This window comes from Oncorhynchus gorbuscha, linkage group LG20 (genome assembly GCF_021184085.1).
Source record: "Oncorhynchus gorbuscha isolate QuinsamMale2020 ecotype Even-year linkage group LG20, OgorEven_v1.0, whole genome shotgun sequence".
Taxonomy (NCBI): domain Eukaryota; kingdom Metazoa; phylum Chordata; class Actinopteri; order Salmoniformes; family Salmonidae; genus Oncorhynchus; species Oncorhynchus gorbuscha.
In genome coordinates, this window is record NC_060192.1 from 425,027 (window position 1) to 447,500 (window position 22,474).

Below are 22,474 nucleotides of genomic sequence, written 5' to 3' on the forward strand. Positions count from 1 at the left end.
GCCTTCCACAAACTGTTGCCAAAAGTTGGACGCACAGAATCGTCTAGAATGTCATTGTCTGCTGTAGCATTAAGATTTCCCTTCACTGAAACTAAGGGTCATAGTCCGAATGTTGTCCAGATTTGTACGTCGGAGTGCCAGATGGTGAATCGGGATTTGTCCCTGCTCCAGAGTCAAATAGCGGTGAGCTTTACACCACTCCAGCCGACGCTTGGCATTACGCATGGTGATCTTAGGCTTGTGTGCGGCTGCTCGGCCATGGAAACCCATTACATGAAGCTCCTGATGAGCAGTTCTTGTGCTGAAGTTGCTTCCAGGGGCAATTTGGAACTCGGTAGTGAGTGTTGCAACCGAGAACAGATTATTTTTTACGTGCTTCAGCACTCAGCGATCCCGTTCTATGAGCTTGTGTGGCCTACCAATTCGCTGCTGAGCCATTGTTGCTCCTAGACGTTTCCACTTACAGTTGACCGCAGCAGCTCTAGCAGGGGAGACAATTTATGAACTGACTTGTTGGAAAGGTTGCATCCTATGAAGGTGCCACATTGAAAGACACTGAGGTCTTTAGTGAAGCCAAATATTTACTAAATAAACTAGAGTACCTCGTCTCCTCTTCATGGATCACTCACACACACAGGCACACACACAAACTATGTGAGCTAATACAGTTGAAGAAACACACACACACACACACACACACACACACACACACACACACACACACACACACACACACACACACACACACACACACACACACACACACACACACACACACACACACACACACACACACACACACACACACACACACACACACACACACACACACACACAGAGAATGTTGCAATCAGGGTCTTTGATGGTATCTGTATGGCAGTGGTATGGGAGATGGCCGTTCTGTCTGTTGCAGTACATCTCCCGCCTGTTTAAAACTCCTGTCTCTCTCTTTTCCCTATCTTTCTCCCTCTACCCCCCTTCCCCTCTCTTTCTCGCTCAACAGGTCGACATCAAAGCACAGCACCCAGCCCACTATCACTGATCAGGATGAGAGAGGGGAGACAGACAGGTGGGCTGGGCTGATATACCCATCCCGCTCTAGAGAGACTGAGGGCCTAGCAGTGAAAGAGAGGGAGAGAGCGAGAGAGAAAGGGATGGAGATATGGAAGGAGAATGTAAACAAAAAGATCAGCATCTTTGGAAGTCATAACTGTAATCAATGAGTCTGTGTGTAAGTTCCTCAGTGTCTGTGTGGATGACAGATCACTTGAGGAAATTAATCCCAGTAATGCGTCTCTGCACTACTACTTCTAATCTTAATGTACTTTATTTTATTTACTTCATTTATTGAATTACTATTTGATTCATACAGTCCTTGTGCAGAGTATGGAGGGAGGCAGGGTGCTTTTGGGAACCACTGCTGTCTGTGCAAGATGGAACTTAAGAATGAGAAGAATGAGGTCTTATTCTATTGATGGAAGCTCTCGGAACATTCTAATCTACAAAACAAATGATAAAATGTTATTCATGACGACGCCCTGCTTCCAGAGTCATAAAAATCTTGTATGTGATGATAGCACGTTGCATTGAGTTAGTCTATCCAACACCACTCATAAATACAGTGCTCAGGCATCTTCCTGGTTCTCACGATTGTTTGTTTTTCGCCTGTTTGCCTTGTTTAAAGGCCCATTCCATTAGGACTATGTTAGTTTGGTCACTGATTGGTATTTTGTAGTGTGTGTCTTCAACTGTATTAGCTAGCTCACATATTTTGTTTGCTTTGCCATTACAGTTATTTATGACCCACACTGTTTTGAACTCGGTCAAACCCTACTTCAATGTGTGTTAGTTTGTGTGTATGTGTCTGTTGGGCTCATAACTAGGCCCTATTGTACCTTCGTGTTAAATTAAACTCCCAATTTGAGATTTACCCCGTTGTCTCCACTTTCGACAAAATTAAATCGACCAACACTCTGCTGTATGTGTGTGTGTGAGTGTGTGTGTGTGTGTGTGTGTGTGTGTGTGTGTGTGTGTGTGTGTGTGTGTGTGTGTGTGTGTGTGTGTGTGTGTGTGTGTGTGTGTGTGTGTGTGTGTGTGTGTGTGTGTGTGTGTGTGTGTGTGTGTGTGTGTCTTCAACTGTATTAGCTCACATAGTTTGTGTGTGTGCCTGTGTGTGTGAGTAATCCATGAAGAGGAGACGAGGTCATCCCATCGGGCCCCAGGCCAGGCCAGTCTGTCTGTGGGCTGCCGGTCTCCAGCCGTGCCCCTCTTTGATTGGCTCAATTCACAGCCTTTCAACTCTAATAGCCCTGTTTGCTACTCTGTTATGGACACAAACGTTACCCGCGGCCCCCTCAGGACACATACACGCATGCAGAGGTGCACGCACATGCGCACGCACCCACAGCCGTGGACGAAACACACGCATGCACACACACACACAAACAGAAGTTGCTACTAGTCACTGATCCAGTGGCTGAGTGTGTGTAAAATCACTGAGGAAGCCAAGCCAAGCTAGTTAAAAAGCCATTTCACAACCTATGTTATGATAATGGCATTGTTCGCTCTATAGCCCATTCATTCATATGCCACCGTCATATACAATAAGGCCCGTGACAACAAAAAGGCAATAGTCACACAGAGGCGGAATAAATTCAACAACACATACATTTGTTTCATCACAAAACCTGTGTTAAGCAGATGTTATTGCGGGTGTAGGGAAATGCTTGTGCTTCTAGCTCCTACAGTGCAGCAATATCTAACAAGTAATATCTAACAATTTCACAACAAATACCTAATACACACTAATCTAAGTAAAGGAATTAATACTATATAAATATATTGCTCACCCATAAACTTAAATATTCTTAATTCCATTCCTTAACTGTGTGTATTAGGTATTTGTTGGGAAATTGTTAGATATTACTTGTTAGATATTGCTGCACGGTCGGAACTTGAATCACAAGCATTTCGCGACAGCCGCAATAACATCTGCTTAACACATGTATGTGACCAGTAAAATGTTATTTGATTTGAAACCGGAGAACAACATCTGTATGGTGAAGTCCACAAAGCAAAAATGGCATGTAACACACATGACCTGCAGCATGGTCAAGCAAGTTAATGTTTTTGAAAGTTCACTAGACAACTACTGATTTAAAACCGCATGTCAGCACAAAGACAAGAGGAGCACTACCTCAATTTAAACATTTAAAACACCATTAAATCAACAAGGCTATATATATTAGTATAATTCACCGAAAACAAACAAAGATACCAAAAACATGTGGCTGTCCATGACGTTGTAAGTCGCTCTGGATAAGAGCGTCTGCTAAATGACTTAAATGTAAATGTTAAATGTACGTAAGAAGTGCCCATCAAACCAATCCAACTTGTGGGAGGTGCTTCAGGAAGCATGGGGTGAAATCTCTTCAGATTACCTCAACAAATTGACAACTAGAATGCCAAAGGTCTGCGAGGCTGTAATTGCTGCAAATGGAGGATTCTTTGACGAAAGGACACAATTATTATTCCAATTAAAAATCATTATTTATAACCTTGTCAACGTCTTGACTATATTTCCTATTGATTTTTGCAACTCATTTCATGTATGTTGTCATGGAAAACAAGGACATTTCTAAGTGACCCCAAACTGTTGAATGGTAGTGTGTGTTGAAATATCTCACATACAGTGGGGCTTTTTATTTCAATAATTCAAAAACCAAACAGACCAATCAGATGAAGAAAGGAAACACTGCTGATATAAACCCCCTGATTGAAGTTTTACATCAGTGACTCTGTCAGTCATGCCCTGTTTGTTAATGTTAGTTTTGTCTGTGATGTAATGATTATTCAACTGTTTGGCTCCTGTTGTCCACTCGTGTCCCGCCCCGTCTGGCCTTTGACAGTCAGTCAGGCAGTCAGACCTCTTCTCCTTGTCTTAGTGATCCCTATCAGATCCTTCAAAGCCTCTTGGGGCTTTGATGAACTGGTCGTGGAGGATAAGCAGGCACCGGGGCTTCCATGATTGAATGGAGAAGGAGAGGAAGCAAGGAGGAGGAGGAGGGAGCAAGGAGAATGAGGAGGAGGATGGGGGAGCAAGGAGAATGAGGAATAGGAGGAGGATGGGGGAGCAAGGAGAATGAGGAATAGGAGGAGGATGGGGGAGCAAGGAGAATGAGGAGGAGGATGGGGGAGGGAGGAGAATGAGGAATAGGAGGAGGATGGGGGAGCAAGGAGAATGAGGAGGAGGATGGGGGAGGGAGGAGGATAAGGAATAGGAGGAGGATGGGGGAGCGAGGGGAATGAGGAATAGGAGGAGGATGGGGGAGCGAGGAGAATGAGGAATAGGAGGAGGATGGGGTAGCAAGGAGAATGAGGAGGAGGATGGGGGAGCAAGGAGAATGAGGAATAGGAGGAGGATGGGGGAGCAAGAAGAATGAGGAGGAGGAGGGGGGAGGGAGGAGAATGAGGAATAGGAGGAGGATGGGGGAGCGAGGGGAATGAGGAATAGGAGGAGGATGGGGGAGCGAGGAGAATGAGGAATAGGAGGAGGATGGGGGAGCGAGGAGAATGAGGAATAGGAGGAGGACGAGGATGGGGGAGTGAGGAGAATGAGGAATAGGAGGAGGATGGTGGAGCGAGGAGAATGAGGAATAGGAGGAGGATGGTGGAGCGAGGAGAATGAGGACTAGGAGGAGGATGGGGGAGGGAGGAGAATGAGGAATAGGAGGAGGATGGGGGAGCAAGCCTTTGGTTGTGAAATCCCCCCTTACGAAACCATTATTATCTACAGTGGGTAGGCCCCAGTCTTCTTTACCGTATCTGTAGAGGTGAGGCATTGGAGACATACACTTTCTCTTACATACACACGCACATGCATACATGAACCCACACACCAGTAGGCATGTGTTTAGTAGGCAACAAAAGGAAAGAATTCTAGGTTTCGCTACAGTATGCCCTGATGAACACGACCCAGTCCCATAAACCTCCAGTCACCGCTGCTCCACTAAGAACAGGAAGGTGTTGTTGCTGTGTTCCCCTCCCTCCCAGTCATTGACTTTTGTTTCACACATGGTGTCACTGGCGTGGGAACAGGTGACGTGCCAATGGGAAGCAGGTGTCGTGGTGGAAAACTGGTGCTCCGTCTCCCAATTCAATTTCAATTTCAATTCAATTTAAGGGCTTTATTGGCATGGGAAACATATGTTAACATTACAAAAGCAAGTGAAGTATATAATAAACAAAAGTGAAATAAACCATACAAATTAACAGTAAACTCTCTCTCTCTCTCTCTCACAAACACACACAAGAACACACACACACACACACACACATTCTGAGATTAACAAACCCCTTTACATGCTTATCTAAATACATGATTATTTTAAAATGTATTCATGATAACTAGTTTGACAAACAGTCAGAAACGCCTTTAGGAGGGGTATAGCCTAGGGGTCTTTCACTCTGTTCCGTTGAGTTTGTTGTGACAGAGAGGTCTGAGGTGAGGTGTTCATATATATGTGTGTGTGTGTGTGTGAGAGAGAGAGGGGGGGGGTGTGTAACAGAGGTGTGAGCGGTGACACTGCCTTTGAAGTTAAACAGGCTTTTAGAAGTTAATGAGGCTGTTAGGAAGAGGTGCTGGAATGCCTGTGAACACACACATGCACACACTCACAGACACCTCACACACACACACACACACACACACACAGAAACACACACACACAAACAGGTTAAATTTGACAAATTACCCTATGTTTCCGATAAACCTTTAAAATCCCATAGGAAGAGGTGGTGGTTGTGTAAACATGAGACATTATAGATGTTATAGATATTAGGTAGGGTTGCAAAGAGTAAGGAGATTTCAGTTATTTGACTCCTGTGCTAATAGTTTTTTCTCTCTCAAAATAACAGAATATTCACTTGTATATCAGCCGGTTTTGTATCTTGGGTAAATTTGTGTCATATTTAGTTTTGGTAGTTCAGCAGTCTAATAAGAAAGTAGATACTGTATATACACTACTGGTCAAAAGTTTATGGCCAAACAGTTCTATTTTTGTTTCATCAGACCAGAGGACCTTTCTCCAACAAGTCCTGGATTCCAAAAAGTCTGGATTTTTTATGCCGGTTTTGGAGCAGTGACTTCTTCCTTGCTGAGCGGCCTTTTAGGTTATGTCGATATAGGACAAATTTTACTGTGGATATAGATACTTTTGTACCTGTTTCCTCCAGCATCTTCACAAGTTTCTTTGCTGTTGTTCTGGGATTGATTTGCACTTTTCGCACCAAAGTATATCAATCTCTAGGAGACAGAACGCGTCTCCTTCCTGAGCGGTATGACGGCTGCGTGGTCCCATGGTGTTTATACTTGCGTAATATTGTTTGTATAGGTGAACATGATACCTACAGGCATTTGGAAATTGCTCCCAAGGATGAACCAGACTTGTGGAGGTCTACAATTTTTTTCTGAGGTCTTGGCTGATTTCTTTTGATTTTCCTATGTCAAGCAAAGAGACACTGAGTTTGAAGGTAGGCCTTGAATTACATCCACAGGTACACCTCCAATTGACTCAAATGATGTCAATTAGCCCACCAGAAGTTTCTAAAGCCATGACATATTTTTCTGGAAATTTCCAAGCTGTTTAAAGTTACAGTCAACTTAGTGTATGTAAACGTCTGACCCACTGGAATTGTGATATAGTGAAATAATCTGTCTGTAAACAATTGTTGGAATAATGACTTGTGTCATGCACAACGTAGATGTCCTAACAGACTTGCCAAAACTATAGTTTGCTAACAATACATTTGTGGAGTGGTTGAAAAACGAGTTTTAATGACTCCAACCTTTGATAAAACTAGGCAGGCTAGCTAACGTTAGCTAGTGTGTAAACTTCCGACTTCAACTGTATATACCGTATCTTATACCATCTATTGCATCTTGCCTATGCAGCTTGGTCATTGCTCACCCATATATTTATTTGTACATATTCTTATTCCATTCCTTTAGATTTGTGTGTATCAGGTAATTGTTAGATATTACTGCATTGTCGGAACTAGAAGCACTCGCATTTCGCTGCACTCGCATTAACATCTGCTATCATGTGAATGTGACCAATAACATTTGATTTGATTTAACCTAAAACATGGCCGAGTTACAGTTTTGACTTGAATCTACTTGAACATCTATGGCAAGACCTGAAAATGGCTGTTTAGCAATGATCAACAACCAATTTGACAGAGGTTGAAGAATTTTGAAAAGAATAATGGATGCTAGTGTAGATGGGTGCTGAAAATAATAGATTTAAGCCATTTTGAATTCAGGCTCTAGCACAACAAAATGTGGAAAAGTCAAGTGGTATGAATACTTTCTGAAGGCCCTGTAAGGTTACATCTCTCCATGTAGGTAGCAGTATTTTGATAAAACTTGGCAGGCTAGCTAATGTTAGCTAGTGTCAGTGATGCAGACTAGCTAGCGTTTTAGCGAACGATAAATTATATTTATCCTAAAATCACAAATGTACCTAATTTTATTGACAAACAGGAAGTCATCTATGGAACCTGGGAGTTTACTTTCTCACATATTAGCATTAGCATTGCTGCGCGCAAAATAACAAGACTTATAGGAGCCATGGTAGCATGCCAGCTACCTCATTACAATTTTAGTTAATTCGTAGCTCATACAAGTTGATTTTGTATCGTTTAAATACTGCTGGTTAAGCAACGTTATCATTTGATAATGCTAGCAGCTATATGCTAGCTAGCTTACATTAGCCTACAAGTAGAATTTGCAAGTTAGTTCGAAGCTCATACAAGTGGGCTTTATGACTTTGGTAACTAGTGACGACCTAGAATTAGCTTGATTAGTTTATTGTCCTAATGACACAGACGACTTCATCAACAAGGTAATGTGTGTTACGCCGATATGAATTTTTAAAATATAAAATACTTGGTTTGATATCAAATGAAATGGATGACCTACTATCAAGATTACACTACTAACAGTGTCACGTTGTTCGTAATAATGGTCGGACCAAGGCGCAGCGTACATAGAGTTCCACATATTTTATTTTCTAAGTGAAACTTAGAAAAACCAAAACAATAAAGAATAAACGAACCGTGACGACAATGTAGTGCTAACAGGCAATTAAACATAAACAATATCCCATAACCCACAGGTGGGAGGGAAAAAAAATCTACTTAAGTATGATCCCCAATTAGAGATAACAATAACCAGCTGCCTCTAATTGGGAATCATACAAATCACCAACATAGAAATTCAAACCAAGAACCCCACATAGAAAACATAAACTAGAACAACACCCCAGTCACGCCCCGACCTACTCTACCATAGAAAATAAAAGCTTCTATGGCCAGGACGTGACAAACAGGATATTATAAACTGTAATATCTTATGTTTCACCGAGTCATGGCTGAAAGACGACACGGATAATATAGAGCTGGCGGGATTTTCCATTCACCGGCAGGACAGAGAAGCCACCTCTGGTAAGACGAGGGGCGGGGGTGTGTGTCTATTTGTCAATAACAGCTGGTGCGCAATGTCTAATTTTAAAGAAGTCTCAAGGTCTTGCTCGCCTGAGGTAGAGTACCTTATGATAAGCTGTAGACCACACTATCTACCAAGAGAGTTCTCATCTATATTATTCTTAGCCATCTTATTTACCACCACAAACCAATGCTGGCACTAAGACTGCACTCAACCAGCCGTATAAGGCCATAAGCAAACATAAGCAAACATAAGGCCATAAGCAAACAAGAAAAGTCCCCGAGTGGCCGGGGACTTTAATACAGGCAAACTTAAATCCACGTTACCTAATTTCTACCAGCATGTCACATGTGCAACCAGAGGGAAAAAAACTCTAGACCACCTTTACGCCAGACACAGAGATGCATACGAAGCTCTCTCCGCCCTCCAAATCTGACCATAATTCTATTCTCCTGATTCCTGCTTACAAGCAAAAACTAAATCATCAAGTACCAGTGACTTGCTCAATACAGAAGTGGTCAGATGACGTGGGTGCTACGCTACAGGACTGTTTTGCTAAACAGACTAGAATATATTCCGGGATTCATCAAATGGCATTGGCTTCATAAATAAGTGCATCGACGACGTCATCCTCACAGTGACCGTACGTACATATCCCAACCAGAAGCCATGGATTACAGGTAACATCCGCACCGAGCTAAAGGCTAGAGCTGCTGCTTTCAAGGAGCGGGACACTAATCCGGACGCTTATAAGAAATCCCGCTATGCCCTCAGACGAACCATCAAACAAGCAAAGAGTCAATACAGGATTAAGATTGAATCCTACTACACCAGCTCTGACGCTCGCCGGATGTGGCAGGGCTTGCAAACTATCACGGACGACAAAGGGAAACCCAGCCGCGAGCTGCCCAGTGGAGCGAGCCAACCAGACGAGGCAAAGCGTCAATAAAGGATTAAGATTGAATCCTACTACACCAGCTCTGACACTCATCGGATGTGGCAGGGCTTGAAAACTATTATGGATTACAAAGGGAAAACCATCTGCAAGCTGCCCAGTGACTGGAACCTACCAGATGAGCTAAATGCCTTTTATGCTCACTTCGAGGCAAGCAACACTGCAACATGCATGAGAGCATCAGCTGTTCTGGACAACTGTGTGATAACGCTCTCGGTAGCTAATGTGAGCAAGACCTTTAAACAGGTCAACATTCACAAAGCCGGACTGATTACTAGGATGTGTACTCAAAGCATGTGCGGACCTACTGGCATGGGTCATCACTGACATTTTCATCCTCTCCCCGATCGAGTCCAGACTGACAAAAGGGTTTGATATTGATGTCTCTAAATGGAGAGAGATGTGGCACTTGGCATAACATTTTAACTTGTGTTGTCTTTTTTAATTATTGAACTGAATGGTATCAGTGTATTCTGCACCTGGATCAGGGAACTCCTGTTGTATACTAGACACCACACAGGAAGGCATAGCCACGGGAAGTAGGGTTGCTGAGGGTGCTGGATAATAAAACAAATTTCATTAAAAATTATGCATTTGTGAGAAAACCTTTTTTCCTCATAAAAGTAATGCACTGGGCCTTTACTAGTCCTGTATTAGCAGACCTATATAGCCCTCTACATGCAATATTTCTGCCACTACCCCTCTTACTTATGTAAATGAGATATTTCTGTATTTAATTTTCAATCAATTTGCAAAAAAATCTACAAATATATTTTTACTTTGTCATTATGGCATATTGTGTGTAGATGGATGAGGGGGAAAATAAATTAAATCTATTTAGAATTCATGCTTCAACACAACAAAAATGTGGAATAAATCAAGCTGGATGGGTATCTAGCTAGTTAGCTATGCTATTAGACTGGATCGAGTTTATGGTCATTATTACATACAGGCTTTGTCTCTTGGTGGCTATGTCTAGATATTTTTGACAAATGCAATTCAAATTCAACGGGCATCTCCATTTGTGTGAATGTGTCTGAAGACTGGGGTAAATTCCTTAGTGAAGACCATAGTCAACCGTAGCTAAATGTTTTGCAAGGTAAACCAGATAATTCTCTCTCTGTTTCAATCCACTTGCACTGTGGCATTGGAGAGAAAATGTTGCCATATTCAAGCTAATGTCCTGTAATTTTGCACATTTTTTCATGGGGCAGAGATATTTTATTGTTGCAGCTTTTAAGCTAATATCCTGCAATTCTACACATTTCCCCACGAGGCAGAGAAAAAACGTTGCATATTATGTAAATCAAAGAGTATTGAGTTGATATAAAAAAAATGGTGCAGTATTGTGGATACCAATATCCCTATGAGACTCCCAGTCCCATGTTGCCCAGGGCTAAGAACATAAATTGTAGATACGTAATATGACACTCTAAATTTATTCCATGGAGCTCTTGGTCAAAATCATTTTAAAGATATGTACCTTTGCAGTACCTCTGACCCCACTTTGAGAACACCCGAATAGGCTTTCGAGAGGTGTGGCGGGTGCACTCAGTAGCAACACTGCACGACCGACATCTCAAACAAACAGGTATTACATTGAATGAAATTCGCAAAGTAAGGCACTCTTTTATAAACTGAAATAGTAATTGAGTCCGTATTGCCGCTAATAGCACAAACGAATGTTGTACACCTGCATTTCATGCAACAGCAGTAATGGAGTTGTAGAAATGGACTTGTTTGTACGTGGCGCATGTGGGGAATTGAGAACGGTAGTTTGAAGTGTTCGTTAGAACAGTAGACGTGAGCTCGCAATCGCATCGTGACATACACCGCAGTGTCTCATCAGTAGACTACTGAGTTCAGAGAGGACATTATTCTATGTTTTCGGAAAAATATTCTGTAGTAGTCTGATTAATCAGGCTGTACACAATTCATTGATATAGGCGCCAACCGGAAACCTATGCCTGCAAAAATGGTGCAAGTGTTCCTTACAAGTAAGAATTGTAAAATAAAATTACATCTAAGTTTACCAGTTGTCCTCTAGCTGCTTAGTTTAATATGGATTCGCTCTGAAAATGACTTTTTTGACCTGAATGACAAAATATTCAAGAAATTAAGGTGCTCAAAGTTTACCCATTTTTGCACGAGACATTCATGTCAAATCAAATTTTATTTGTCACATGCGCCAAATGCAACAAATGCTTACTTTCACTTAAAATGAGAAAATAAAAGTAACAAATACATAAACAGCAGCAGTAAAATAAAAATAGCAGGTTATGTACAGAGTCAATTTGTGGGTTAGTTGAGGTAATATGTAAAAAAAAAAAAAAAAAGTATTTTTTGTTTAACCTTTTAGGCAAGTCAGTTAAGAGCAAATTCTTATTTATAATGACAGCCTAGGAACAGTGGGTGTTAACCTTGTTCCGGGGCAGAACGACAGATTTTTACCTTGTCAGCTCAGGGATTTGATCCAGCAACCTTTCGGTTACTGGCCCAACGCTCTAACCACTAGGCCACTCCCTCAACATGTAGGTAGAGTTAAAGTGACTATGCATAGATAATAAACAGAGAGTAGCAGCATTGTAAAAGCGGCATCTGGGTAGCCCTTTGATTAGCTGTTCGGGAGTCTTATGGGGTAGAAGCTGTTAAGATGCCTTTTGAACCTAGACTTGCCGCGCGGCAGCAGAGAAGACTAGGGTTACAAGGGTGGCTAGAGTCTTTGATTATTTTTAGGGCCTTCCTCTGACACCGCCTGGTGTAAGAGGTCCTGGATGGCAGGAAGCTTGGCCCCGGTGATGTCCTGGGCCGTACACACTACCCTCTGTAGTGCCTTGCGGTCGGAGGCCGAGCAGTTGCCATACCAGCAGGCAACCAGTCAGGATGCTCTCGACGGTGCAGCTGAATAATTTTTTTAGGATCTGAGGACCCATGCTGAATCTTTTCAGTGTCCTGAGGGGGAATAGGTTTTGTTGTGCCCTCTTCACGACTGTCTTGGTCTGTTCACTTCTAAAATGGACAAATGTGTACAGAATGTTTCGTAAAAACTGAAAGGAGTGCTGTCAAAAAGTGATTGAATTCAAATGGATTAAGCCTATGTATCAAACACCAAATAATTCCCACAAAGTAACAATATTTCCTCGGAATACAGTTGATCAACCACTAGAAGTTGTGCGGAAGCATAACTTGGAGATTTGCGAGGAGATGCGCAACACTTTCCCGTCAAGTTCAAAATTGACAATTGCCAACCTTTGTGGGAAAACTGATGCACATAAGGTTTAGTCTTTCTGATAAAGGTTTAGTCTTTCTGATAAAGGTTTAGTCTTTCTGATAAAGGTTTAGTCTCTCTGATAAAGGTTTAGTCTTTCTGATAAAGGTTTAGTCTTTCTGATGAAGGTTTAGTCTTTCAGATGAAGGTTTAGTCTTTCTGATAAAGGTTTAGTCTTTCTGATAAAGGTTTAGTCTTTCTGATAAAGGTTTAGTCTTTCTGATAAAGGTTTAGTCTTTCTGATAAAGGTTTAGTCTTTCTGATAAAGGTTTAGTCTTTCTGATAAAGGTTTAGTCTTTCTGATAAAGGTTTAGTCTTTTTGATAAATGAGGCCCCTGGCGAGGCACAGTCTATTATTTCCCAACAGACATTGGGGTTCAATCCCTGCTTCCACCCTTCCTACGTGCATAACAATATAGGGCTACCTATTTTTTAAATATATTTTTTACTGTTTATGTTTTTAAAGTAGACTAAATGTATACTTCATAGTAATCTCTTGTGACAGATTGAATGCCAAATCGAGAGCTGGCCAGTGCTAGTGCTATTGGGTTCTTGGTTCTGAAATGAACTTTACAGTGAAATTTGATTCATTAGATAGTCGCTCGGAAAGAGGAATGGAGACTAAATAAATAAATAAATATATATACACACACACACAGTACCAGTCAAAAGTTTGGACACACCTACTTATTCAAGGGTTTTTCTTTATTTTTACTATTTTAATAGTAGTGAAGATAGTGAAGATATCATAAATATGAAATAAATATGAAATGAAAATAAGTGTTAAACAAATCAAAATATATATTTGCGATTCTTCAAAGTAGCCACCCTTTGCCTTGATGACAGATTTGCACACTCTTGGCATTCTCTCAACCAGCTTCATGAGGAATGCTTTTCCAACAGTCTTGAAGGAGTTCCCACATATGCTGAGCACTTGTTGGCTGCTTTTCCTTCACTCTGAGGTCCAACTCATCCCCAAACTATCTCAATTGGGTTGAGGTCGGGTGATTGTGGAGGCCAGGTCATCTGATGCGGCACTCCATCACACACCTTCTTGGTAAAATAGCCCTTACACAGCCTGGAGGTGTGTTGGGTCATTGTCCTGTTGAAAAACAAATGATAGTCCCACTAAGCGCAAACCAGATGGGATGGCATATTGCTGCAGAATGCTGTGGTAGACATGCTTGCTAAGTGTACCTTGTATTCTAAATAAATCACTGACAGTGTCACCACCAAAGCACCCGCACACCATCACAACTCCACCTCCATGCTTCATGGTGTGAACCACATGTAGAGATCACCTACTCTGCGTCGCAAAGACACGGTGGTTGGAACCAAAAATCTTTCATTTGGAGATTTCCACCGGTCTAATGTCCATTGCTCGTGTTTCTTGGCCTAATCAAGTCTCTTCTTCTTATCGGTGTCCTTTAGTAGTGTTTTCTTTGCAGCAATTTGACCATGAATGCCTGATTCTCACGCAGTCTCCTCTGAACAGTTGATGTGTCTGTTACTTGATCTCTGAAGCATTTATTTGGGCTGCAATTTGAGGCTGGTAACTCTAATGAACTTATCCTCTGCTGCAGAGGCAACTCTGGGTCTTCCTTTCCTGTGGTGGTCCTCATGAGAGCCAGTTTCATCATAGCGCTTGATGGTTTTTGCGACTGCACTTGAAGAAACTTTCATAGTCCTTGAAATGTTCCGGCTTGACTGACCATCGTGTCTTAAAGTAATGATGGACTGTCGTTTCTCTTTGCTTATTTGACCTGTTCTTGCCATAATATGGACTTGGTAAAATACCATCTTCTGTATACCACCCCTACCATAACACAACTGATTGGCTCAAATGCATTAAGAAGGAAATAAATTCCACAAATGTACTTTTAACAAGGCACACCTGTTAATTGAACTGCATTCCAGGTGAAGCTGGGTGAGAGAATGATGTGTATGTTAAGCTGTCATCAAGGCAAACGGTGGCTACTTTGAAGAATGTCAAATATATTTTTATTTAACTTTTTGTTTACTACATGTTTACTACATGATTCCATATGTGTTATTTCATAGTTTTGATGTCTTTACTATTATTCTAAATTGTCCGTAATGTCCGTAATGTGAGACTCCTAAGGGAGACAGGACGGACAGCTGATCATCCTCGCAGTGGCAGATCACGTGTAACAACACCTGCACAGGATCGGTACATCCGAACATCACAACAGTGGGACAGGTCCAGGATGGCAACAACAACTGCCCGAGTTACACCAGGAACGTACAATCCCACCATCAGAGCTCAGACTGTCCATAATAGTCTGAGAGAGGTTTGACTCGGGGCTTGTAGGCCAGTTGTAAGGTCCTCACCAGACATCACCGGCAACAACGTCGCCTATGGGCATAAACCCACCATCGCTGGACCAGACAGGACTGGCAAAAAGTGCTCTTCTCTGACGAGTCGCTGTTTTGTCTCACCAGGGGTGATGGTCGGATTCGCATTTATCGTCGAAGGAATGAGTGTTACACCGAGGCCTGTACTCTGGAGCGGCATCGCTTTTTGGAGGTGGAGGGTCCGTCATGGTCTGGGGCGGTGTGTCACAGCATCATCGGACTGAGCTTGTTGTCATTGACTGCAATCTCAATGCTGTGCGTTACAGGGAAGACATCCTCCCTCATGCGGTACCCTTCCTGCAGGCTCATCCTGACCCTCCAGCATGACAATGCTACCAGCCATACTGCTCGTTCTGTGCACGTTTGAGCACGTCTGGGACCTGTTGGATCGGAGGGTGAGGGCTTGGGCCACCCCCCCCCCCACAACTTGCAGGTTCCTTGGTGGAAGAGTGGGGTAACATCTCATAGCAAGAACTGGCAAATCTGGTGTAGTCCATAAGGAGGAGATGCACTGCAGTACTTAATGCAGCTGGTGGCCACACCAGATACTGACTGTTACTTTTGATTTTGACCCCCTCCTTTGTTCCATTAATAATAAATGCAGTTGACAGTGAGAAGACGTTTCTTTTTTTTTGCTGAGTTTATATTTCAAACCAAATACTTAGTCTTTTACTACTTTTTCCACCACTGAACCTTACAATTATTTTTTATGTGTGGGGTACAGAGATGAGGTAGTCATTAAAAAACAATGTTAAACACTATTGTTGCACACAAAGTCCAAGCAATTTATAACTGTATGACTTGTTAAGCACATTTTTACTCCTGGTCGTATGTAGGATTGCCATAACAAAGGAGTTGACTCAACACACAGCTTTAAATGTTTTATTAATTAGTCAAATGTAAAAAAAAAAACATAATCCCACTTTAACATTATGGGTTATTGTGTATAGGCCAGTGACAAACAATCTCAATTTAAGCAATTATAAATTCAGGCTGTAACACAACAAAATGTGTAGAAAGTCAAGGGATGTGAATTCAGAAAGTATGCACTGCATACCTGTATATATTTCAGAAGGAGATACAGGCCGGTAGGAGAAACGGTGGGAAGAGTGGATGCAGGGATTGAACCCTGGTCTCCGATGGGGAGATCTGTACATGTGATGTGCCATAAATGTTAAACTCCAAAGCGGCTCTGCACGAATGGAGGCCCTCTTAACTGTTTCTGTGGCATTTGTGATGTCATCCCATCCACTTTTCTTTCAATTCAATTCAATTCAAGGTCTTTATTGGCATGGGAAACATGTGTTAACATTGCCAAAGCAAGTGAGGTAGATAATATACAAAGTGAATATATAAAGTGAAAAACAACAAAAATTAACAGTAAACATTACACATACAGAAGTTTAAAAACAGTAAAGACATTACAAATGTCATATTATATATATATATATACAATGTACAAATAGTTAAAGGACACAAGATAAAATGAATAAGCATAAATATGGGTTGTATTTACAATGGTGTTTGTTCTTCACTGGTTGCCCTTTTCTCGTGGCAACAGGTCACAAATCTTGCTGCTGTGATGGCAGTGATGTGATCTTTCTTTGACTCGTGTTTCCACAGGTTGGCTTCCAGAAGGGTGGCATCCAGCTTCTCAGTTCCCTGGGCAAGAGGATGGTGCTGGCTGGCGTGCTGCTTTCCTCTGCCCTTGCCCTGTTCAGATGTACCTTCACTCTAGGCATGCGCTACAACAAAGGTGAGAGGCCTGTGGTTACACGCATGCATGCATTCAGTTGATCATGAATTGTTCCTAGGTAGATTCAGTAACATTGGCCTCAGTGAAGGGGCAGTAAATTGGCTTAGAACTATCTTTCTGACAGAACACAATGTGTATATCCTGACAATCACAAGTCTAGCTTTCTTGAGATTAATATAGGTGTGCATCAGGGTTCAATTGTAGCTCCTGTGTTGTTCTCAATTTTTATGAATGATTTGGGAAATGGGATGCAACCAGCAAAGTTACATTTATATGCAGATGATACAGTCATATATTCATGTGCTCCTTCTCTGGTTCAGGCTGTTGAAGAGATCCAGACTGCTTTTCAGTCACTGCAGGCCTCCCTTTATGATCTCAAACTGGTCTTGAATGTACATAAAACTAAATTCATGACCTTTACCAGAGCTAGAACTCTGTCAGAGAACGTTAGCATTGTCACATCTGGTGGCATATCCATTGAAAAAGTGTCATCCTACAAATACCAAGGTATCTGGTTGGATAACAAGTTGTCCTTTAAAGTTCATGTGGTTAATCTTAAATTGAGATTGGGTTTTTATTTTTGTAATAAGGCTTGCTTTCTGCTTATGGCTTGAAAAAAGCTTGTTCCGACACTTTTCTCTCTGTAATTGATTATTGTTGTATATCGTCTTACAGAGACTGGACTCTGTTTGTCATGTATCCTTGCACTTTATTACAAATGTCAAGTCACTGACCCACAATTGCACATTGTACCAAATGGTAAGTTGGATCTCACTTTATATGTGCAGAAAGATACATTTTGTATGTGTTCATCTACAAATCCCTTTTGGGTAAACTCCCTCTTTACCTCTGTAGTCTGGTCTCCTTCACCACCAGCAGGGACCCGGTCTGCTAGGTGGTTGCTATGTTACCATACCTGGTCTGCTTGGTGGTTGCTATGTTACCATACCTGGTCTGCTTGGTGGTTGCTATGGTATCATACCCGGTCTGCTAGGTGGTTGCTTCTTAAAGTCCCCAGGACATTCACTGTATTAGGCAAGACTGCCTTCTCTTCTTGTGCACCAGACGCACGGAATAATCTACAATCCATGCTTCATCTAGATGTGTTAGTGCTACTGAATGGAATAGTCTACAATCCATGCTTCATCTAGATGTGTTAGTGCTACTGAATGGAATAGTCTACAATCCATGCTTCATCTAGATGTGTTAGTGCTACTGAATGGAATAGTCTACAATCCATGCTTCATCTAGATGTGTTAGTGCTACTGAATGGAATAGTCTAGAATCCCTGCTTCATCTAGACATGTTAGTGCTACTGAATGGATTTAAAATATTGATGGGAGACTCTGTTGTATGTTTTGATGATGTAATGTATTGATTGTTGTATGCTTTAATGATGTAATGTATTGATTGTTGTAGCCTTGACCAGGTCTCCCTTGAAAAAGAGACTCTGGGTCTCAATGGGCTTTTTCCTGGTTAAACAAAATAAAAATATAATGGGATCATACAGAAGTCTTGTGACAATCCATTATAACCACACCATTAAGCATTATATGCACAGGCTTTAAGTAAAGCGTTACAGAATGCTGTTTTTCTACCTTCACACAAGACCAAGCACAGAGCCCGTGTCTGACCAAGGCCTGTTTCACGGTGGCCAGTAAGATCGTAGAGGGCCTGGACCGCAGCGCTGACCCCTGCCAGGACTTCTACCAGTACGCCTGCGGGGGTTGGGTCCGCAAGAACCCTCTCCCCGACGGACGCTCTGGTTGGAGCACCTTCAACAGTGTCTGGGACCAGAACCAGGCTATCCTCAAACACCTGCTGGGTGAGTTGGAACCAAAGACATGTACACACACACACGACACACACGCAAGCATACACATGAAATGTTATTTGCCGAATGTGTAGACCTTACCCTGAAATGCTCACTTACAAGCTCTTAACCAACAATGCACTTTTAAGAAAATATTTTGATTAATTTTGATTAATTAATTTTTCAGTGTTAGTAGTTGATGTTAACGCAGACCACAAAGCAAATCAGGGGGAGGAAATAGGTTTATTCATAGAGAACAAATCATGAGGGGAGGTAAATGTTCATTCTCCCCTGTCCTCAGTGATTCTCTCCACGGAACAAATCATGAGGGGAGGTAAATGTTCATTCTCCCCTGTCCTCTGTGATTCTCTCCACGGAACAAATCATGAGGGGAGGTAAATGTTCATGCTCCCCTGTCCTCAGTGATTCTCTCCACGGAACAAATCATGAGGGGAGGTAAATGTTCATTCTCCCCTGTCCTCAGTGATTCTCTCCACGGAACAAATCATGAGGGGAGGTAAATGTTCATTCTCCCCTGTCCTCAGTGATTCTCTCCACGGAACAAATCATGAGGGGAGGTAAATGTTCATTCTCCCCTGTCCTCTGTGATTCTCTCCACGGAACAAATCATGAGGGGAGGTAAATGTTCATGCTCCCCTGTCCTCAGTGATTCTCTCCACGGAACAAATCATGAGGGGAGGTAAATGTTCATTCTCCCCTGTCCTCAGTGATTCTCTCCACGGAACAAATCATGAGGGGAGGTAAATGTTCATTCTCCCCTGTCCTCTGTGATTCTCTCCACGGAACAAATCATGAGGGGAGGTAAATGTTCATTCTCCCCTGTCCTCAGTGATTCTCTCCACGGAACAAATCATGAGGGGAGGTAAATGTTCATTCTCCCCTGTCCTCTGTGATTCTCTCCACGGAACAAATCATGAGGGGAGGTAAATGTTCATTCTCCCCTGTCCTCTGTGATTCTCTCCACGGAACAAATCATGAGGGGAGGTAAATGTTCATTCTCCCCTGTCCTCAGTGATTCTCTCCACGGAACAAATCATGAGGGGAGGTAAATGTTCATGCTCCCCTGTCCTCAGTGATTCTCTCCACGGAACAAAGAGACAGGATGTAGTTTTATAACCCAGCCCTAGCCTGTGGTTGACCAATTTAGAATTCCTTGAAATAAAACTGGGCCAATGGCCAAATAACAAGTATCCTATTTCAGTTCAATGCATAAACAATTTGGACCAATGAGAACTTGCTATCGGTCCTGGACTGTTCTTACAGCAGTTTTGGGTAGAAGCTGGAGCCTTTTGGACCTAGACTTGGCGTTCCGGTACCACTTGCTGTGCGGTAGCAGAGAAAACAGTCTGACTTGGGTGACTGGAGTCTTTGACAATTTTTTGGGGCCTTCCTCTGACACCACCTAGTATATAGGTCCTGGATGGCAGGAAGCTTGGACCCAGTGATGTACTTGGCCGTTCGCACTACCCTCTGTAGCGCCTTACGGTCAGCTGCCGAGCAGTTGCCACACCAGGTGCGGTGATGCAACCGGTCAGGATGCTCTCGATATTGCAGCTGTAGTACTGTTAAGGATCTGAGGACCCATACCAAATCCTTTCACTTTCCTGAAAAGGCGTTGTCGTGCCCTCTTCATGCCTTTCTTGGTGTGTTTGGACCATGATAGTTTGATGTGGACACCAAGGAACTTGAAACTCTCGAAACATGCACGCACACACACGCGTACACACAGGCATGAATACTGTCAACATATTGTAAACATAGACACTTGTCATATACCATTTCTCCTGCTTTTGTTGCAACCCAGTCTCCAAATAAAACGCCAATCCATGGCTGCAGTGACAGAATTACGCCATGTGGTGCCGTGTCTTCGCTGTCATTCAAACTCTGCAAAAGGGAATTTTAAAAGTTTAGCCATTACTTCCGAATGCTCAGGGGTCGAGAAAGGCGTAAAGCAGCTTTGATGCACCTGTACTGACCTCGCCTTCTGGATGATAGCGAGGTGAACAGGCAGTGGCTCGGGTGGTTGACGATATTTCTGACCTTCCTGTGAAATCGTGGGGTGCAGGTGTCCTGGAGGGCAGGTATTTTGCTCCCGGTGATGCGTTGGGCAGACCGCACCACTCTCTGGAGAGCCCTGCGGTTGTGGGCGGTGCAGTTGCCTTACCAGGCGGTGATACAGGATGCTCTCAAAGATGGATTTCTTCAGCCTCCTGAGGTTAAAGAGGTCACTGTTGAGCCTTCACCACACTGTCTGTGTGGGAGGACCGTTTCAGATTGTCAGTGATGTGTACGCAGAGGAACTTGGAAGCTTTTCACCTTCTTCACTGCGGTCCCGTCGACGTGGATGGGGTCAGGCTCCCACTGCTGTCTCCTGAAGTCCACGATCAGCTCCTTTTTTTTGTTAATGTTGAGGGTTATTTTGATGGCACCACTCCGCCAGGGCCCTCAACTCCTCCCTGTAGGCCGTCTCATCATTGTTGGCAATCAGGCCTACTACAGTTTTGTCGTCTGCAAACTTGATGATTGAGTTGGAGGCGTGCGTGGCCACGCAGTCATGGGTGAACAGGGAGTACAGGATTGGGCTGAGTACGCACCCTTGTGAGGCCCCAGTGTTGAGGATCAGCGTAGTGGTGTCGTTTCCTACCTTCACCACCTGGGGGTGCCATTGGGACTGAGGCTGAGGGCCACTCACGGTGCTGTCCTGATGAATACTCTTGTTGCCTCCGGTGCATGCGGAACTTTACGCTTCATTGACTGTTGAATTAAAACAAATCTCTTCTGGGCTGCCAGCCTCCTTCCACTGTACCAGAGGTTATTGTGATCCTGTTCGTTCCCCTTTAGCTGCATGATTTATAACTTCTGTCGGATAATTCTGCAGCGTTGCTCGGCCATACACTACGTGACCACAAGTATATGGACACCTGCTAGTTGAACATCACGTTCCAAAATCATGGATATTAAGATGGAGTTGGTCGCCACCCTTTGCTGCTATAACAGCCTCCACTCTTCTGCGAAGGCTTCCCACTAGATGTTGGAACATTGCTGCAGGGACTTGCTTTCATTCAGCCATGGGTATTTGGGAGCTAGGGCACTGATGTTGGGACGATTAGGCCTGGCTCCCAGTCGTTCCAATTCATCCCAAAGGTGTTCGATGGGGTTGAGGTCACGGCTCTGTGCAGGCCAGTCAAGTTCTTCCACACCGATCTCGACAAACCATTTCTGTATGGACCTCGCTTTGTGCACAGGAAAAGGCCTTCCCCAAACTGTTACCACCAAGTTGGAAGCATAGAATCGTTTAGAATGTCATTGTACTGTATGCTGTTGCGTTAACCATGAAAAACAGCCCCAGACCCTTTATTCCTCCTCCGCTAAACTTTACAGTTGGCACTATGCATTGGGGAAGGTAGTGTTCTCCTGGCATCTGCCAAACCCAGATCTGTCTGTCGGACTGCCAGATGGTGAAGTGTGATTCCACTTCCACTGCTCCAGAGTCCAATGACGGTGAGCTTTACACTTCTCAAGGGCCGACACTTGGCATTGTGCATGGTGATCTTAGGCTTGTGTGCGGCTGCCATGGAAACCCCTTTCATGAAGCTCCCGACGAATGTTCTTGTGCTGACGTTGCTTGGCTGTGTGCTCTATTTTTTTTTTTTATACACCTGTCAGCAACGGATGAGGCTGAAATAGCCGAATCCACTAAATTGAAGGGGTGTCCACATACTTTTGTATATAGTGTGTGTGTATATATATGCGTCAGCCTACTAATTATACAGATAGGC

The 22,474-nt window shown here is 43.0% G+C and overlaps 1 protein-coding gene across 1 annotated transcript in view; it reads left to right on the forward strand.

The window, feature by feature from the left end:
* Window positions 1-22,474, forward strand: part of LOC124006607 (endothelin-converting enzyme 2-like) — a 56,964-nt gene that overhangs the window by 1,131 nt on the left and 33,359 nt on the right. The window contains exons 2-3 of the mRNA XM_046316661.1: window positions 16,729-16,861; window positions 18,471-18,686. Of these exons, the coding sequence (XP_046172617.1) occupies window positions 16,729-16,861; window positions 18,471-18,686 (349 nt within the window). The remainder of the gene's footprint in view (window positions 1-16,728; window positions 16,862-18,470; window positions 18,687-22,474) is intronic.